Genomic DNA, 21,256 nt, shown 5'->3' on the forward strand with positions numbered 1-21,256 from the left:
AATTAGCAACTTTATGAAAATTGAAAAACTCATTTCCTAATGAGATTCAGGCAAAGCTGCAAGGATTTTCATTAAATAATATAAAACAAATTAGAGGGATAGAAAGAAAACTCAGGGACAGTAAACAACATCAAATTAAAAGATGATTTTTCACAATGTTAACTATTTAAAGACTAAAAGCTTTTAACTGTCCTCAATAGTGTTAAAACAAGAAAAAATGATTATTAACTTCTTAAAGATTTGAGGTAGCTGTTATTATTACTGCTTACAATTTGACTAAACTATTTAAAAATTATAAATGTTTAGTAGCATAATGATTCAGGCACTGAATGTATAATTGTTTCTCAGAGTTTTCATCATACAGTTTTTTTGTTTCCCTTTATACTTGGCAGTAAATTTCGGTTTGCTAATCTAGAAGCACGTAGAAATGAGTAGCAGAGTAAATCAATACTTCAAGTCAGAGTGAAGAATGCTTTAAATGTTAATGTAATTGTTACTGAGACAATTCTCAAGTGTAATGTTTGTTTTAATTTGGTTACTGACTTTTTTCTTGTGACTTAGAACTATTTCTTTGTTTTTCTTTTTTATATTTCTCTCTACAGAAAGCTGACCTTGCAGTTGCTCCACTGGCTATTACCTACGTCCGAGAGAAGGTCATCGACTTTTCCAAGCCCTTTATGACACTTGGAATAAGTATTTTGTACCGCAAGCCCAATGGTACAAACCCAGGCGTCTTCTCCTTCCTGAATCCTCTCTCCCCTGATATCTGGATGTATATTCTGCTGGCTTACTTGGGTGTCAGTTGTGTGCTCTTTGTCATAGCCAGGTAACATGCTCACTTTTGTGATTTTTTTGGCAATTGTTACTTCCTTTTTCTAACTAATAATTGTCAAAAGTCACAATCAGTTTTCTTTTTCTTTATTTCCCATGGGTGCACTGATGAACAATGAACTTCTCAGAGTCACATCACTTACTGAAATGTCCTAGGGTGCCTTCTGGGGCAGAAAGCATGCTGGTTGTGTCAGTAAGCTATAATGGTGGTAGAATGTACTCTTTTTAATCAGAATCTAAAAGCAGGCCTAATCACTATGATATAAGAACTATTTCAGTTTGAAGATTTCCCTTGAACCAGAAAGTAGAATATTAGTATGTTTTTACCAATTTGAATTAATAAATCAGTCATAAGAAAAACCAAACTGATAAAATTTCAAAGGTGGCTTCTTTTTTACTGACCCAAATCTAATTAAAAATAAACATTTGAAGTATAAAAAGACTGCCATGTTTTTATACATCCAATTTGTCATTTTTTCAAATAATAAATGTATCACCACAAATTTTGCCTTATTTTGTTGACATGTATGGTTTATCTCAGTCAAAGAATCAGAACTCAAATGCCCAAGTGAAAAGAAGTGGTTCTGTCTACACGTACCTGGCAGGGGAGACACCAGGATCCTGAAGGTGGTTTTCCAGGGCGAGGCTAATCCCTTGCTCTCAGGATGTGTTGACCATGTGATTATCCCAAATGTAGGAAACTTCATTGCGTAATTTGTGCTAATGGAGGACTGAATTTGCACCCTCCCACTCCCCCCAAAAAAGAAACATGCCTTTATATTTACATTATGGCACTCACAATCCATGATATAGCTTAATTATGTTAATTTTTGCCAATTGATTATTACTTTGGAGGTGGAAATTTGTAATCATTTCTCATTTGTGCTTACCTCACTATCAGATTTTTAACAACTAGATCATTTCAATATGATTTAGTTTTCTTTTGCCTTAATTAAGAACATAAAACCATCCCTCAGGATTCAGAACACTATTATTACTCTAATGAATTTGAAAGTCACATTTATTATTAACTTTGAATTTTTATATTGTAATACATACAAAAAGATAGCTCTAAACCCAAGATGAATTAGAATTCTACATATACTTATTTCATGTTAATAAAATTTATAATGCATGACTATAAGTATGTTTTTGCCCTATCATTAACATTAAATATTAAATATGTGTTTTTAAGTTATATTAAATATATAACTTAAAATCAATTTATCTGATCAATTTATCACTAAGGTATTTGTTCTTCCTTGAACTTAGTATTTTTACAATGAAGTTATATATATTTCTCTAGCAGTAAAAACATTTAGTTCACTAAATTAAAGGGAAATAAAATCAGTTATGGTAATTGCAAATATTTTTGATATATTTTTGTATATTCACTCCTTATACACAAATATTTTGATATATTTACACGTAAATGTTTTACAAATTTATAACATTTCACCTAATTGCTTCAACATTAGCATTTGAGTCCTTCAGGCAATTATTTATCACTTACTTTGACTGAAAACTCGTATTGGAACCATTTATACATATAACTTTTGCAGCTGTTTGGTACAGATTGTTTACACTGTTATTTGAAGTTCCTGTCCGCAGGATAAATTGGAATATGAAGACCTCAGGCTTTTAGCTCTAGGTTCTTCCATGCCTTATGAAAATAAAATAGCCTTCTCATTTTAGAGTATCTTTTCCTTTCTATGTATATATACACACATGTATATGTATACATATATACACACATATACATATATTTTGTATATACATACATATATACATATATATATTTCTTAGTCATATATATGACTAATAAAAGCTATCCTGTTTCAAATGTATTCAGAGATGAGTCCAAGGCTTACAATTTAAATTATTCAATGACTAGAAAACTTTGAAATCTTTCCACAATGCAAATAGAAAAATAAACATTGCAAGGCACAGAAGAAAACAAAATATTGAAAAAATCTGCAGGTGCACCTGTTTCTACTATATAGTAAATAGTTAGATAGCCTATATTACATAATAAATAATATTAGATATTCTTGGTAAAATAAGTTTTAAAAATGCAATAAAAAATGTCTTAGTCATTTTAAATTACAAACTGAAACTCCCAAACCATATGAATTTTTTAATTAAAATCTACTTTGGCATGGTATTGAGTTCTTCTACCATGGAAGAAGTTCATGAATGTAAATACAGAAACAATTACAAGTATCTCAACTACCTTTGTAATTTAAATGGAACTGTGATATGTGTTATCGATTCAAAACAAATTAGCATTTTCATTTTACCTAAGAATAAATATGTATTGGCCTTGAATGAAGTATAAAAATAGTTGATAGTTACCCAATTTTTTCATGAGTGTCATGCTTTTAAATATATCTTTCTAAATAAATGACTTGTAACATATTTCACTGGAAAAAATACACAACTATAAAATAAATAAAGCATTAAGCAGATTGTTAGTTATCATTAGAATAACAGATTTGAAGTTTATTAAATTATCTGCTATATGACAATATTAAGAATATTAATTTTATGATAAATTAAGAACTGATCAGAATTGTTAGAATTTGTTTTAAAAATTAAATTTAAAAGTAGACTGTGATTGTAATACCTTTTCAAAATTTTCCCTTACTCTTATTTTATTTGGAAAAGCTTATCTAAAAAAAATACTTAACAAATGCTCTAAGTTTTTAAATCACTATTAGCAAGAGATATATGGTCTTATTTGTATGTCTGGGTTTGGTTTTTTAATCTCTGATCTCTTGCAAACAGTGGCATTATTGTTTATAGCATAATGACATAACCAGCATGCTTATCTGACTTAGCTGAGAATCTTATTTAGGAGTAAAGATGAGCCTGAGTTACGGTTTTCTAGACAAAGAATGGCATGTCCCAGGTATCCTAACAATAGCTTTTTTTCTGGTCGAGGATTAGGAAGAAATCTTGTCCATTATGGGCTTGTACCTAATATTACTTGTTCCTACACACTTTGCCCTTTTTCTATTCTCTTTTTCTTTGGCCTAGGTTTATTAGTATAAAAATGTGAGTTAGATATATAAAAACTGGTTAGGGAACCCACCCTTTACACCGATAATGAGAGGTATTTTTCACCTTGCTTCAAATATTTCCTTTATGAAAAAAACTGATGATATTGATACACTAGAAACTATTTGTAAAATGAGTCAACTTAAATTCTCATAATATTATAGTTTTTTTTTCTTTTAACCATAGTTGTCTCCAAGACAACCAGAGCTGTGCTGAAATACAGCATGTAAATCTTGTCCAGGGTTCTTAGTAGTTTGTCATACAGAGATGAATAACTAAAGACCAAACTAAAAAAAAAAAAGGAAATAATGACGCACACGTTTCTCTCCAACAGGATTGATGTACCCATAATAATTATCCACTGAGCATATGAAAAACATTGCATATTTTATTCTGAGATTGACATTTAAAAGTTAAATACAAATAAACTCTGGAGAAGAAAAATAGTACTATACCAAATTTTGTAGTAAGAATATTATTTAGAGAATATTTTTAGAGTACTTAAATGAACAAATGAGCATGGTCAAAATAGGGAAAAGAGTAAAATAAGGCAAGTAACATTGACTAACCTGGTCCTTCTTAGCAAGAAGAGAAAATCAAAAAATATTCAATGTGTTAAATACATAACATTAGTTTTTTAAGCATAAAAAAGAATATAGAATTTCTTGTGTATTTTTGCATTTAATTGCTTTGCATTATTTGCAGAACATTAGAATACTGTGTATTGTATTATTGAATTAGGCAGCAGGGGATGCTATCCTTAAATCAGCTGAAGGATTTGTTATTACTATGACCACCAGAACATATGTTTTGGCTCTAACATGGTCTGTGGTCCACAAGATGATAAGGCTGTTGCCTTATTGAGAGTCCTTGTACTGGTAAAAGTATTCTGTGTATCTCTTGGAACTCAGAAGTAAAGATGTTCTAAACGTAGTGATTTTGATGGTTTAACTAAGTTCAGAAAACCATGTCCAAAGTGCTTGCATTAACAGCTTTGATCTTGGCTCCTGACTTGTGTGCAATAGCTTTTGTATTCCTGCCACAATGATGGGTGACATTTAATGCACAGTGAAGGGCAACAACAAACTATTATGCACTTGGAAATGGATCACTGTTTTGGTGGGATGTTCAATGTTAAACTAATCTGCTGCCAAAAAGACTGTTGTCACATTGAAATGAAACAGCAATTTTAGTGTGTGTCTTTGCCACCAAATTGCCTACCTCTTACTATAAAACCATTTCAGTTTTACCTTTCCATAATATAATTTTAGAGATATATATATATACATATTACTTTTATTTTTTAGTCATTTTTACTCCTGTATATTGCAGGGAAGCCAATCTGATATTCTTTTTCCCATTTAGCAATTTTTTCTAAAATTTAATGAAAATTTGGTTTAAAATCATACTGTTTTGCTAATATACCTTTCACAAATATCAAAGGGATCACAGATTGATTATATTAACGAATACCTCAATTATGGGCCTAAAGGTGACGTTGGTTAAAAATACATTTACTTTCAAATATGTTTCTGTAGGAGATAAGATTACTTCTACATTAACAATTTTCTTCCACAATTGTTATTTGGTAAATATATTATAAAATAATGTAGTTCTTTAATATTAATATTTTCATTAATGCTTATGATTACAAAGTAGACAAGGAGTCACAAACCCAGAAAATAATTCTTAGTAGGTATAAGTAGTAAAACTGAACTAATTGAAACTCAGGTGAATCAGTGACTTCTTTACAGGTCTGGTGAATATGGAATCTCAATATTTGAGGCAGGAGAGATTTTTACTGAAATTGCATATATTGGATATAGAAGAGAATTTTAATCTCATAAGAGGAAATAAACATGTTTCTGCCAAATTTTATAAGTATGTTTTAGACATTTCGTAAGTATGAAAGATTTGATAAAAAAGTAAAACAAAGATAATTTAAAATTAAAGTTATTTTTCTGTAATCTGTAACCAGATGCTTGTTTGCATATTCTTTTAAAGATAAATGTGTTCAATATTCAAGTATCTTTTAGAAATCTCCACATCTCTTTCCAAAATATTTTTTCACATAAAATATTTTTGATTGTTAGGATGAAATTGAGTACTGATGCAATAGCAGAAGTCTGATAGTGCATATTTATTTTTCATATTCTATGGATAAATTATTTGCCTCTGTGTCTTTCCTTGCCTCCATTACCAAATTGAACTCAGACTCCTCAAAGTGAAAAAGCTTCTCTCTGCCTAGTCGTTGCGAGGGGATCCACTCACTCAATGAATATCTTAGCCAATGAGCTTCTGAAAACAATAGTCACCTTATGATCATTTTTAGAAGTTTCAACTTAGAAGTTATACAATATGTAGCTCAGTAAATCACAGATACTAATTTATAAATTACAGTCTATAGATTCACATTAAGAAACTCAAGAATGATAAAAATTTGAATACTTAGTAAATTTCAATATTATATGTGCTACCAAAACATGGCACCTCTGTTCTTAATGAGTCCTTTATGGAAGATGTAAATATGTTTCTCTCTCTCTCCCCCCACCACACACACCCCTCCTGATAAGAAACAGTAGTCTTGTAAGAAATTATTATTTTTTTCTTTGAAAGCTTGGGGAAAGTGTTACAGTGGCTTCTTTGCAGTGGCCGCCATGTCTCATATATTTCACATTACTGTGAACGGCTTGTTTTGCTTCCTTTTTATTTCTTCCTCTTTTCCTTTTCTCTCTTTTTTTGCCATAGGATAATAATTATTTGAGGTAATTCTTAACAACCAATAAGATAAAAAGAACCAAGCATTTCTCACCAAGTGTTGCACTTTATTCTACCTTATTTTGCAGTTTCTGCGTAGCTGCTTCTCCCACAGCTGCAGAACACCAGGAACTGTGTGTCCGAGGTCATCTCCTAGCTGGTTTTGTCTGCTTAATTACCAAAACAAAACAAAACTGCCCTTCTATTTTTCTGTAGCCATTAGTAAAATGGTCTCCTTGGACTTTGGCGTGGGGGTTGGTTCTCAGTCACCTAAGAAAGGTGTTCAAATTTCTAAACTGTCCCCCAGAAGTCAGTTTTTTAAATATAAACTGTGCTCTTTAGAAAGCATTTTCATCTACGATGTCTAGTCAAGAGAGGTGAAAGCTGTGAATTCTGTGCAGGAAGTCAGTGCAACAAAGACAATGAAGAAGTTAATGTTCACTAGGGATCTTGCTTGTTTCTTTTCTTTCTACATGTTTTTGTTGTACCTGGATAAACATTCTGCTCAGCAAAAACGCAGTTGTCTTGAGAAATGTAGAGAAATAGGCCAGTTTCAGGGGGTAAGCATGACACCTGAGTTGGTAAAATTTTATTTTTATCTAAATAAAGCTGACTTTTTTGCTGTAGATCTTTCAGATAGATGCTTTTCCTATAGTCTCATACTGGGTTGGTAGGTCATATGGAAGAAGTTGCTGAGAGAGAAAAGGAAAAAAATGAATACATAATGCTTGTCAACAAAAGCTGGGTTATAGTTGAGAACCATGGAGAGATTAATCTATTATGTTCTTTTTTCAGTATGTCTGTGTTTTTATGGTTGGTTGTAAGGAACAGATAGATACACATCACACACTCCGACCCCAGACCCCTGGCAAATATTAGAGAGGTTTTCCCTTGTTTAATGCTATTATAGTTATACTTTTAGAATTCTAATTTATTATAGGGAGGGAGGTTCTAAAGAAAAGAAAAAAATTTAAAAGAAAACGTACTTAGAAAAGGTGCTTGTATCAACTTAAAAGAAAAAAAAACTATAACGTTAAATTTACCTTCCACTTTTTCCTTTTAAGATTTTTAGGGAAAAAAGTTGGCTACCCTTTCTTTTTTGTTTTTAAAGAATGCTGTATTAAATATTTGTACTACATGTTAGTAGAATATTATTATATAATAACGAGTGATAATGGTCTCACCTTAATTAACTATACTTGTGAACATGGCTTTCTCTTTAGATCTGCAATTAGGAAAGCTTAAAACGTATTCCCAATCACTTGGCTGGCAGGCCATACATGCACAGATTTGCCTCATAAACCTTTCCTTCAGAAATGCTAACTTTTTGAACATGAAACTTACTAGCTGAGTAAAGTAAAAGAATTGATCTATTGTGAGATGCTTTTGGAGACTCAAAATGCTCTTATTGATGTCAATTTGATTTTTTCATAACTCATGGGTATGGGAAAACTATCATCAATATGAAATAAAAATGTATGGATGTAATTCTTAGTGGTAATTTATGACTTTATTCATGCTATGTAAAACAATGCACTCTATCCAAATTATTAATGAGTAGTAGATATAGTGTCATCAACCAGTATAACTTCATTCATTAGAGCATGTCACAACACCTTAATTGCTATAATTTTTTACATTCCATTACATAATTATATCATCAAGTTAAGTTGTTTTCATATCAATCCTGTTGGGTGTATATACATATATTTTTTTAGGAAAAATGTCATTTCTCTTGCAAATAGCAATAGGAATTGATAGCATCTATTTTTTATATAAATAGAATTAGTAAAACAAATGACAACAGAAACTATTCTATTGATTTTCAATGCTATAAAATATGAACTTATCAGTGTTAGAAATATCTTAATTTTATACCTATTATTAAAATTTTGTTTAGAAACCCAGAAATTAATCTGATTAACTTTTATGATTAAACTGTATTAATGAAGTTATTATAAACATCTGCATTATAAAACTATAGTAAGTCTTTCTATTTTGTCTAGTGTACATTGGATTGAAATATCATTTAGTTTCAATACCTTATATATAAAGTGTAATTCCCTCTTTCCCCCATTTCCCCACATCTGACCTGATTATTGCTTAATTTCCTGCTATTTATGAGAGATGTTTAACTCTAAATTAATTATTTAAAAATATTTCCCATTTTTATTTGCCTTGTCTTAACTACTCATGAGATGATAAAATAAGGGAACTGTATTTAGAAAAAATGTTCCTATTAATTTAATAGACTTAATATTTGAAGCAAAGGTGAAATGGTAGGTAGGTTTTGAATGTTACTGGCATGATAAACATTCTAAACAGAACAGGGCTACAACTGTCATCTAAGTTGGTTCAGAATATGCACCTGAATATTATTTTAACATAATAATATTAGGTAAGTGTTTCCCTGCTTCCCTTACTATTATTGGTATTGCGAATGGGGGTGCTGGGAGGTGTGTTTTAATATAAGATAGAAGTTCACTAGACTGACTGAAGATATGTTTTGGAAACTGTTATGAATAAAGTGATTTTACCAAGAAAATTGAAAATAGTGATAATTTTGCTTGCAAAAGGAGATGAAAAAATAAGATTCACAGTCAGGGAAATGTATGTTGTTTTCAAAATTTTCACATCACTAATTCAATTGTCACTTAGGGTTTCAAATAGTTTTTTAATCAGGAAGATATTTAAAATAATTTCTGCCAAAAAAATTAAAAATGCTTATATCTATATTTCTTAATTTAGAAAGTTAAGTGAATGCTTTCCAAACATACTTCAGTTGCTTTAGATACTGAACTGCATATGCAGTGCATACGCTTTAACTTTTAAGTATTTTATTGACATTTGGTTCAATAGTGTAATTTCAAAGAATGTTTAGTTGAAAGAAAAGAAAGTTCACAACTCATTAAACCTTATGAAACTTATTAAAATTAATTTTATAGTTAAATTTCATAAGAAAAAAACTTATGTGCCTGGCATGTTTATGGTACCCCGATTTGCTATTTTTGTGTAATCCAGATATTTGCATATTAGCTAAACCAGTTTAAATGTCCAAGTGAGGCTAGAAAACAAAGTGCTATTTTCAAATGCTAGTTTCAAGTTCTTAGTGATTGCATTATTGACTTACTGAGTGTCCATTTTCTAAAAGGCATAGTCTGTTTCATTTTTCAGTATTAGAAACCACATGAGCACCTGACTGATCTGAGGGCAGTCTGCCTTGAGCCTTTTAATACTGGACTTACTGCTTTTAAAACCCTTAGCGAGTGTGATGCAAGCTAAACACTTGCTTCTGCTCTGTAAGTCTAAGAGAGAATTCTTTCAAATGTAAATTATGCTCATATTGATTTTAAAATGATTACCTCTTTAATGCTTGCTACTTCACTTGCAAATAAATAACTATATTGGTAAGAAATTATTGATAAGACAAACCTATGCTTTCTTATGTAATGTCGATATGTGGGGGATTTTCCTTATTATTCCAAATTTAAAGCCACTCTTAATTTAATTTGATTGGACAATTGGGTGTTTTTTTTTTTTATGGTATTTGCAGCTATTCAATGCAACTATATAAAAGCCATTGTATAATTTAAAAAATAAATTCCAGCTTTAAGTTTAGAATTCTATTTTTTATTTTTACATTTTAAAATTGTCTGAGTGTTACAGCAAATAAAATGCCTTTTTCTCAGAAATTTTAAAGTGATCAATAGATGATTATATAAGGATTTTTTGTTTCATAACAATAAAACCAATCTTAGCTTGTTTAAAACTTAAGTAAGTTGCAGTATAGAATTATGACTTAATTTTATTTAAAAACATAAATTTCTTAGGATAACAATAGGTCACAGGATCTGAAACTAGCCTATTGTTGAAGTTAATTTCCTACATCAAATAAAAATTTTAAATAGGAATCAGTGGGAATGCCTACATTTTGAAGACATTTATCATTTATTGTTTCTAGTCATAATGATATTTATTTTTCCTCAAGATTATAGTTTTACTAAAAATAGATCTCAATTTAAATTTGTCATTAATAAATTACAAATCAAAATGACTGATCACTGTTACCATTTCATTAAGCCCTTCCAATCCATTCAGATCTCCTTAATAATATGCTCAATGGCATATTATTGTAGCATTCATATACCAATAACCCTTGTATTTCACTCTATAAATCTGGTGACTTTGTGGTACTAAAACTACTAATATACAGGGCTAAGGTTAATCAATGAACAAAAGGACAAAAATTTAACATAAATTATGTGTATTGTTCAGTGGTGTGATGTGTATTGTTTAACTGCCGGCTAAGGCAAAGAGGGAAGCTTTGATTTGTAGCAATTTGCCAGTGTGGTGGTGTAAATACTACCACCGTAGCCAATGTCAAGCCATCGGTGGTGGAGTCTCACTTAGTGCCGAATTGTGAAGATAAGTGCAGGGTTTGCTCTCTCAAGACAGTAAGAGGTACTAGTGTACTACTAACATATAACACGCTCAAGTGAAGGGAAAAACACAGGTCACAGAAGTGAACAGTAGCTAGTCCAGCTGGAAGGTATTTATGCAGATAGATATGCAGAGTGTATCAGAAAGATATAGGGAAGTTAATAGTAAGGTTGTAGAACCTTGAAAAGCAGTAGATTTTCAAGGTTCTACAATTTATCAGTACAATTTATTAATATAGTTGGAATCTTTGCAGCAATTAATTATTAATACAAGTAGAACATCTTAATGCAATTCTTAATTCATTGATAATTGATGCAATTAATCAATTAGTAATTTTATTAATACAATTAGAACTTTTATTAATGCAATTAGAACCTTTGCAGTAATTCTATACTTAAATACCCATTTATCATTCCATTTATGAAAATAATTTGATATCTAAACAATTAGCATACTTTTGAAGTTAACTGCATGTTAAAATATCTATGGAAAAGAGAAAGTACCCTAAGGGAAACTTCAGCTATATGACAGACTTATGGAATGAGCCATGGTGGATGCTGATGTTTTCTGAATTATTGAGGTTCTGTCATTAAACTGGAAAACTTTAACTCTTTACTTAGAAAATATTGAACGATGCAATGATTTTCAAAGCTTATAGTTTTTAATCAAAAATTCCAAAACAAATAACATTTTTAAGATCATTCAGTAACAATATTATAAACATTGTTTAATGTCCTCTGATAGTTCAGTAATAGGTTCAGAGCCTATGGTAGTAGGAATAGCTTCACATGTAGAGAATCAGAAAACTGATAGAATAGTTATTTAAATAAATAAGGGATTATTCTTGTTATGGAGTCTTAAATTAGGAAGGGCAAGACTGAAACAGCTATTGAAAGATGACATCAGGCAACATGGCACCTTCTGTGTACATGCTACATTAGTCAGAGACTGAGGCTTCCGTCCTCATGATTGCAGGACGGCCACTGCAACTCCAGGCATCATGTCTGCGTCCCAGCGGGTAGAAGGGAGGAAGAATAATGAGCAAAAGTCAAAACACATTGCCTTCAACTCAGAAAGGAAGTTCTTTCTTTAGTTACATTTTGTTGGCTTGAATTATCTTGCTTGGTTATTCCAAAAGAGTTCGCAGATGTGAGTATCTTATATCTGAATATATTGCTGACTCAGTTCTTTTGTAAGAAAGAAGATGTTATTGGGTATGCTATTGACTGTCTGCCACAGGAGTTTTTAAATTGTTAAGTAACATATGGCCACACATGAAATACTTTTAAATTTCTTATTTCAAATATTTTTGAAATTGTCTTTCTCATCTGTTATTAGGGTACCTGTCTCTAAGCAGCCTGACTACTCCCTTTCTGTTTCTCATTTTAAGCAAACATTCCTTTAGAAATGAGTTAGTGAAGTTGTTAAAGAATTTGTCAAAAGTAAGTGTAAATATTTTATATTTTAGAGATTTGTACTTTCTTTCTGGTCCTGGCCTATGTTCTTGAAACATGAATATACCAAATTAATTTTGTATGTGAAGCATTAATTTTTATTCAAATATCAAGTGATGCTATCAAAATACATATTTCAGTCCTATAAAAATAATTTTGTTTTTTTAAAGAATGTATTTATTTATTTTTAGAAAGCGGGGAAAGGAGAGAGAAAGAGAGGGAGAAAAACACTGATGTGAGAGAGAAACATTGATTAGTTGCCTCCTGAATGCCCCCAGATCAGGGACTGGCCCTGAACCTAGGCATGTACCCCGACTTGAATCAAACCTGTGTTCTTTCGCTTTGCAGGATGACACCCAGCCAACTGAGCCACACCAGTCAGGCCAACCCTGGTTTATTTTTATGTAGGACAGTTCAGTACCTCCATGCTTCCCCTACCTCTTCTAAAACATTGAAGAAGTTAGAGCAAAAACAATAGTTTATTGTGGAAGTTTCCATAATACATATACAATACAAATGTACTACAGCACATCATTGGGCAGTTTTTACAAAACATCAGATGACGCATTCTTCCTAAGGGGAAAAAAATTAACCCGAGAAAGTACTATGATCAAATAAGATTAGGGGAACTATGTCCCAGATCTCAGAACTTCACGATTAAAAAACTAAATGCTCTGAAAAGTCATGCAGTAAAGAAATCTGATTATGTTAGTTTAACTCTGTGTTTTCCAAGCATACTATTTGTCCATGGGACACCTTTTCCTCTATAACCTCAACATAATCTCTTATCATATGTTTTATGTTAATAGCCAATTAGTTAACTTGATAAATCAAAGGTGGAAGTATTACTTTAATATGTAAATTCATTTAAATTTTTTGTCTTCTTCATACAAATTTCATGTAGATGAAATCACCTGAACAAGACATGACTTAATGTCTATGCTTCTGATTTCTTAAGGAATTATTATAAGAGCTCATTTGCTTATGTTCACAGAAAGTAAAATAATGAATGTGAAAATTTTAAATTTAATTATTAAACTTAAAAAAACTCACTTCTATTTTAAAATGACAATTTGCAGGCCCTGGCTGGTGTGGCTCAGGGGATTGAGTGCAGGCCTGCAAAAGAAAGCATTGCCAGTTCAATTCCCAGTCAGGGCACATGCCTGGGTTGTGGGTCAGGTCCCCAGCAGGGGCTGTGCGAGAGACAACCACTCATTGATGTTTCTCTCCCCCTCTTTCTCCCTCCCTTCCCATCTCTCTAAAAATAAATAAATAAAATCTTTTAAAAAATGACAACTTATTATACTTAATTGTAAATTGTTTTGCTATTAAATTATCAGAAAGACACATTGAATATTTAAGAAAACATTTCTGTACATGTATTAAAAATTATAAAATAATTAGAAAAAACAAAAAAAGGCATTTTAAACTAATGATAAACCTAGGAACTACGTTCTGCTTTTCATACTGGGAAAATATGATTTGAGAGAAAATATATATGCCTTAAGTAAATTCCAGTTTTATTAATGATATCACAATGTGTTTTAATGGAGGAAGTGTTTTGAAAAATAGTTGATAATTTTATTTTCTGTTTATTGCAAGGATGCAATAATATAAAATATTAAGGAATATGATTTAGATATATACTATTTAAATAAACCAGGGCATGTATGTCATTTTACAATACAGAATCCTAAGTTCTAGAAACACTTTTAAATAGATTAGTGGAATGACAGGAATTGTCTGTGTCATTTAAAGCTTTACGACATTTAGGAAAACTGAATTATATATTTAAAAACAACAAAAGTACATATACCATGTCAGAAAACCTAATGTATAAAGTTCTACATCTGTGACTGATAAACAAAATTTGAACATATAATCGATGGCGCTTCTTGCTTTAAATGAAGAAAATGGGTCTAAAGTCACAAGGCAACCTGACACGGGTCAAATATTAATCATAGACTTGGAGCCAGATTGCTAACAGCATGGAAAACACTGCAGCATTAAGTCAAAACTTAGCCTTAGCTGACACATTAACAAAGCTCCACTTTCACAATTATAAGTTCAGCTTAATCTTGACTCTGCTAGACTTTAAAAAGTATTATAGCAAATAATGTGTTTTGCAGTTTTCAGGAAGAATCTGTTTTCTGATAATATTTAGTATTTTAGATATTGGTTTGCTACATTTTGTACTTTCTTTCCCTAGAAGCTCTTACAATGCTTTTAATCTTTATGACTACATCATCAATTTAGAGTTCGATTAGTTAAATAATATTAGATAATATGCTACATTTTACTTTGTCAGTATCTGATTTATTTTTTAAGCCATTCAATATATCCTAATTTAATGTGCATCTTTTCATTTTTCTCAAGGCCATAGGAATTTTCTTCCTTTCCTTCCTTTTTTTCTGCTTTCTTTGTCTTCTACTATGGAGTGAATGTTTCTGAATTTTTCCTTTCTTTCTGTATTTCCTAACTGACTCTCAGTCAGAACTTTTCAGCAAGATTTACTCACTTTTTCTCAGTCCAGTGTTAACTCTGAAATGTTAACTGGTACAGATTTCTTTAATATCCTCTGACAACTTCATTTATTATGTTGTCTTTGCTTGTTTTAAAATATAAATAAAGTATATAAAGCTAGGCTACATACATTAAGAAATCTTTGTGTCATCTTATTAAGTGCAACTTTCTTACATACCAGTATTCATTAAATTAGCTCTGTTTTGTCTTTCGTGTAGTTTTGAGGATACATGAGTTGCCAATATCTAAACACATTTGAATGAGGTAAGATTTTGTTCCAAAAATTTTACTAATTCTATGATTATTATCTTTTTTCTGCACAGTTGAGTATGAATTAAAGTAAATATTGCTACTGATAATGTTATGTTTATATAGAAATTTCAGGAACTTTAAGTCAATGTTATCTTAAAAGAGGTCAGAGGAGAAGCAAAAAAATAAAATATAATAGATAATAGGATTGAGTAGAAATAGTATTAATTATAAAAATAATGTAGAATAATTTATTTTGTTCACTATCATTTGATTAATGAATTTGCAGAATGTAATATATTTAATGAATACATTGATTCAAGTAAAAGCATTTTTATGAAAAAAACAGATTAAAAAAGAATAAAAATAAAAACATTCACATAGCAGATACACACAAATGAAGGAAAATGAAATTAAACAATCATAATAAGAGCATTATAAAATTGATTTGAAATAATTCGATAATTTTATACAACTCTTTTATACATGAGAAAATTGAGGAACTCAGTGGTTGAAAGACTTATTGGAAGTCACATAGTCAAACTCGTTGTCAGGACCAGTACTAGTCTCTCAAATATAACATAGATTTTAAAGTACTCTCTTTAAAATACAGATTAAATAGGACATTTTCAATTATTAGTGTTAACCTAAAAATAAAAGGCCAAAATGAGAGACAACAAGATTTTAATTGAGACCCAAAGAATGAACATTCAGAAGCCCTGATTTAGGAAGAAACCCAGAGAGTGTTTTCATTCGAGGGTAAAGACAAGGTTTATATTTTCAGAAAAAGGGATGAGGAATTATTACATGAATAGAAGAAAGGAATTCCTATTCATGTTAAGTCAAGGAAGGAATTTTTGCAGGTACAAATAAACTGTTATTCTTTAACTATATGTGGTGGAGCTAATTCTAAAGAAGGTCTGTAACTTTCAGTCTGGTAGTTAGAGTATCTGCTTTCCTTTCACCTTTGCAAACAGTTGTGTGCAAGACAGTGTTGCTTTGGCCCAGTCCAAAGGTTATTTTGCCCAATTAAAAAATTCCTCGGGTTTGATGCCCAAGACATGTGGGACAGTTCTGGGATGACAGCTCCAACTCTACTCTGTAGTGGCTCCACTGACATTACTTGTCATGTTAGTAAAACTAAATTCACGTAAAAAGAGCTTATTAAATAATTACAAGGTGTTACACAGGGGATGAAAGATTTTTCATGAGAATTGGAAATCAAACCTACTCTTCACGCAGTGGTGCGCCAACCAACTGAGCTGCCCAGCCAGGGCAACACAACTTTTCAAAAACGTGCTGATTGAGATGATTAGTCCTGAAAAACCCTAAAAGAGGGAGTAGTTATTACAGGAAGTAATAATTTAAAGGCTTTAAATATATGCTAAGATCCTTACAGAGTAAATGGTGAATATTTGAATGCTGAGTGAGAAGAGGATTTCTTTTTTTAAATAAGATCATTAGGGATTTAGAAAAAAAGGTAGTGCTACAACAAGTTAGAACAGTTTATCTGTTTAGTAGAGCAGGTAGTCAAGCCTGAGATGAAAAAAATCTTTTAAGACATTAAAGAACTGAGAGCTTAGAGAAGTAAACACACACAGATGGACTTCCTGGCCTTCTTTTATGAACACATTTTCTGTTTTATTGCACTGGGACAAGTAAATTACTATAAATACATCAAAATGCAGAAGGAAATTCATCTTTTAGAAATGTATAAAATTTGTCTTTTCCTCTGAAAAAATACATAACTAAATCTGTGTGTACAAGGTGGGCAAAAGTAGGTTTACATCATGAGTATGCAAATCACTGAGTTACTAGAGCTGTGGCAGTGACCACAACCTGCACGTCCTTCCATACAGACAATGGCAGACCTCCTGTTATCCACCTCTGTATGCAGGTTTGTATGTAGAAGCATACATACATACGTGGATGCATACATACATACACATTTATATGTGCTGTCATTGAAAGTGAAAAACAATAATTGCAGAATAAAAACCCTTTAATTTACAAATATAATATAAAGAATCATTGACAGAAGTAAAAATTGGATAAAATGTTTAAAGTTTTGAGAACACAAACTAATAAAAATATAATGTATAAGATATAATATTTAATAATTGTATAAAACAAATATAATCTACAAAATGTTATTGTACACAGTTATAAAATAAAATTTAAGCATTAATCAGAATCTCTGAAAATTATATTTTTACATTTTATAAAGAGTAAGAAGCATTTATTGAATATTATCAGTGGCGTATTTTCCTACACTAAAGAGCAGAAGAAACATGTAGTTATAATCTAATGCAAAAACATGTTATATATGCTACATAACTCAGAGTCATTATTTTGCACTCAAAACTGTTATTTGCAAGTTAAAATATTGTAAATGTTTGGTAATTTTAAAGTAATTGACCAACAATCTATGTCATTTTAAAAATCTGTGATTAGGAAATTTTCTTTGCCAAAATTGATAGTACAATTTAAAAAATGGTATGTTTTTTCTTAAAGTTATTAACTTCATTTTAGAATTTTCTATCTAATTTTATATGTTTTAGTGATTGATAGATAATTCATATCTTGATTCAAAATTTAGTTATTGGTTAATAATGTATTATTATTGTCTACTACTACTATATATCTGCTAATCTACTGTTCTGTTATAAAATGTAAGGTGTCTAAACAAATCTATTTGTCTATATTTTATCTTAATCTAAAACACATCAATTTTTTAGTTTATTTGGTTTTCAGTTTATTTGGTTGATTGGCTAAAATAAAAATTCTGGAATCGTCTATGTATTTATAAAAGTATAAAATTTCCTTTTCAATACATGCTCATATCTATCTATAGCTACATATCCATATATTCTAGATCTGTATCATTTATACATATATAAGTAAAGAAATATGACTACCAGTTTTCTAGTCCTCTAAAATGCAATAGTAAGTAATAAATAACAAATCTGCCCAAATTATGACCTGAAAGCAATAAATGTAGTGTAAAGAAGCACTAGCTGTATTGAATAAAGAAATGGCATATACATAAAATTTTCTTTAAAATTTAATGACTCACAGGAAAAATGTGTCTATTTCTGTACATGTAATAAAAGTTATCTAGTAGTTTTAGTATATCTCTTGCTGGTTTAGTATGTTTTATATTAGAAGATATTGAATTAAAGATGCACCTGTATGTTCTTTGTACTTAACGGCAACTATTATTTGTAGTGATTAGATTTGTTTTTTAAACATTTTAATGTTTAAATATTTTCAGGTAATTAAATATGTTAGTATTGACCATCCTCTATTTCATCATGAATTTAACCCAATAGAAGTCCTTATTCTTCAGAATCTGACATTAAAAGCAGTTCAAATAATGGTCTCAGCCAAGCTCCTCACAAAGCATTTTTTGTTCCATAATTCAGAAATCAAGACATTCAGGGAGTAGAGAACTTGAGAGCATTTAATCCAGTGCCATCATTTTACAGAGAAAGAAAATGACATGAAGTAACTTGTCTTATTATACAATCAGTGAGCAAATGAGAAAAAGAGAAAGAGAAACACTCAGAGGGCACCATAGACAAAACTACATCTGTTGTATAGACAATTGCCAATTAAGTCACTCTTCATTGGGCATCTACCAAGCTTGCATAGATACCCTGAAACATTATTTCAAAAAATAACACGCAAATATGACAAAAAGGTATTTCTTATGTTAAGTAATTAGAGCAAGATAAGGACTTAAAAAATAATCGTTAAAACAGCAAACAACAGGCTCTCTAAACAGCTATTTCAGCTCCCAGTAGTTAGCATCACTAAGTGCAGAAGGGACTCACTCCAGTGTCAACCCTGCAGCCTATCAGCACAGCTTCCCTTCAAGTCCTGCTCAAGGACTATGTTATTAACAGTGATCACCAGTGGTGGGAAAGTTGTGTCTCAAAGGCCTGAATAATGACTGTAACTTTTCTGTGTGCACATTTAAAGGCCGTGCTTTTATTCATAGCCCCAAACTTGCTAACAGACGGGTATTATTGTGCCTAGAATTCAGTGTCCAGAAGAGACCTGTTGTTTCTTAGCATTTCTGAACTACCTGATCTAGTTGCATGTTGTTTCCTGTGTCATCAGAAAATGTCCTGTGCTCACTGCTTTTCATGCTGTTTGTACTGAGCCTGGCCATTTAGCAGCTGCCTGAGTGAGCATCTTAATATTACTTTTTACTTTTTAAAGGAAGTAAGTTTTTTCAGGTGGTGTTTCAAAACAAGTCATATGTTAGGTCTCACCAATTACTCTGTTCAGAAATCTTAAACTTACAGTTAAAATAATAGAAAACTGATATTAATTAATTAAGTAAGTATTTATACTTCTACTCATTTTTAATGCACATAGGCTTACAGTCATTCTGGTACTTTGCTTATTGTTCAGAGAAAGGGTTAACTGAATGAAATGTAGAAGTGCTATAATTTTAAATATGTTCTATGATCTTTGTAGGTTTAAAGCAGGAGGAGGAATTTCATCAATAGTTTAAATGTGGAATAACCCTGCTCTGGAGGTAGATCACAGAGACAGGTAGGCAGGGTGAACAGGATTAAGGAAAAACTGTCCAGAGTTTCCACTAGCTGTCAATCAAGTAAGGACACGTGTGGTAACCTTGCACTTGCTTGATACCATGGATATTGAAGAGCAGATAATCTCAGTAAGGTTTTGTGAACACCAGAGTACCTTTATATTACACTTAAGAAATCCTATATGCTCTTGATTGAAAAGCATTGTTCTGATAATTATTCACTAAAAAGCGACCCTTCCCTGTATCTTCTACACCCAGTGATGTCACACATTCCAAATAACATGAAACAAAGTGCTAGCAGATTTCAATTTTCTCTATACATGGGCTCTATAAAACATAGTGTTTATACTTTTAGTTTTGTTCTAATGCTATAGGAGATATAAACTTTCTTTACAAGACAAGCTTTCTTCCCTTAGTTTATTATTCCAATAAAAGAATTGTTTTAAAAAGATGAAGAAAATTGTACTGAATAGAGACGAATAGAAGGAACATTTTGGGGGGTAGATAAAAATAAATGTAGCATATCCCCTCTTGTCAAAGAGCTTATCATCCAATAGATAAATTATGCTTTAATATTTATTTTTTTAATATATTTATTGATTATGCTATTACAGTTGTCCCATTTCTTCCCCTTCCCTCAACTCCATCCTGCACACCCCCTTTCTCCCACATTCCTCCCCTATAGTTCATGTCCATGGGTCATACTTATAAGTTCTTTGGCTTCTACATTTCCTACACTATTCTTATCCTCCCCCTGTCTATTTTCCACCTATCATTTATGCTATTTATTCTCTGTACCTTCCCCCCCCTCTCTCCCCCTCCCACTCCCCTATTGATAACCCTCCATGTGATCTCCATTTCTGTGGTTCTGTTCCTGTTCTAGTTGTTTGCTTAGTTTGCTTTTGTTTTTGTTTTAGGTGTGGTTGTTAATAACTGTGAGTTTGCTGTCATTTTACTGTTCCTGTTTTTTATCTTCTTTTTCTTAGATAATTCCCTGTAACATTTCATATAATAAGAGCTTGGTGATGATGAACTCCTTTAACTTGACCTTATCTGAGAAGCAGTTTATCTGCCCTTCCATTCTAAATGATAGCTTTGCTGGATACAGTAATCTTGGATGTAGGCCCTTGCCTTTCATGACTATGAATACTTCTTGCCAGTCCCTTCTTCCCTGTAAGGTCTCTTTTGAGAAATCAGCTGACAGTCTTATGGGAACCCCTTTGTAGGTAACTGTGTCCTTATCTCTTGCTGCTTCTAAGATTCTCTCCTTCTTTTAATCTTGGGTAATGTAATGATGATGTGCCTTGGTGTGTTCCTCCTTGGGTCCAGCTTCTTTGGGACTCTCTGAGCTTCCTGGACTTCCTGGAAGTCTATTTCC

General features: G+C 31.3%; 1 protein-coding gene and 1 non-coding gene across 5 annotated transcripts in view; both read left to right on the forward strand.

Annotated features, from left to right (window-relative positions):
* The window catches only part of GRIK2 (glutamate ionotropic receptor kainate type subunit 2), a 598,702-nt gene that overhangs the window by 465,083 nt on the left and 112,363 nt on the right, over positions 1 to 21,256 (forward strand). For 3 of the 4 annotated variants that reach the window (XM_024551764.4, XM_053914034.2, XM_024551766.4), the window contains exon 11: positions 603 to 826. In XM_024551764.4, coding sequence (XP_024407532.1) covers positions 603 to 826 — 224 coding nt within the window. The remainder of the gene's footprint in view (positions 1 to 602; positions 827 to 21,256) is intronic. The other variant, XM_045188638.3, reaches the window with a different exon arrangement.
* Positions 1,422 to 1,580, forward strand: LOC112297439 (U1 spliceosomal RNA). Its single transcript, XR_002974021.2, has one exon. It is a non-coding gene; the product is annotated as a U1 spliceosomal RNA (small nuclear RNA).

Source organism: Desmodus rotundus, chromosome 11 (assembly GCF_022682495.2).
Source record: "Desmodus rotundus isolate HL8 chromosome 11, HLdesRot8A.1, whole genome shotgun sequence".
In the NCBI taxonomy this organism is placed as follows: domain Eukaryota; kingdom Metazoa; phylum Chordata; class Mammalia; order Chiroptera; family Phyllostomidae; genus Desmodus; species Desmodus rotundus.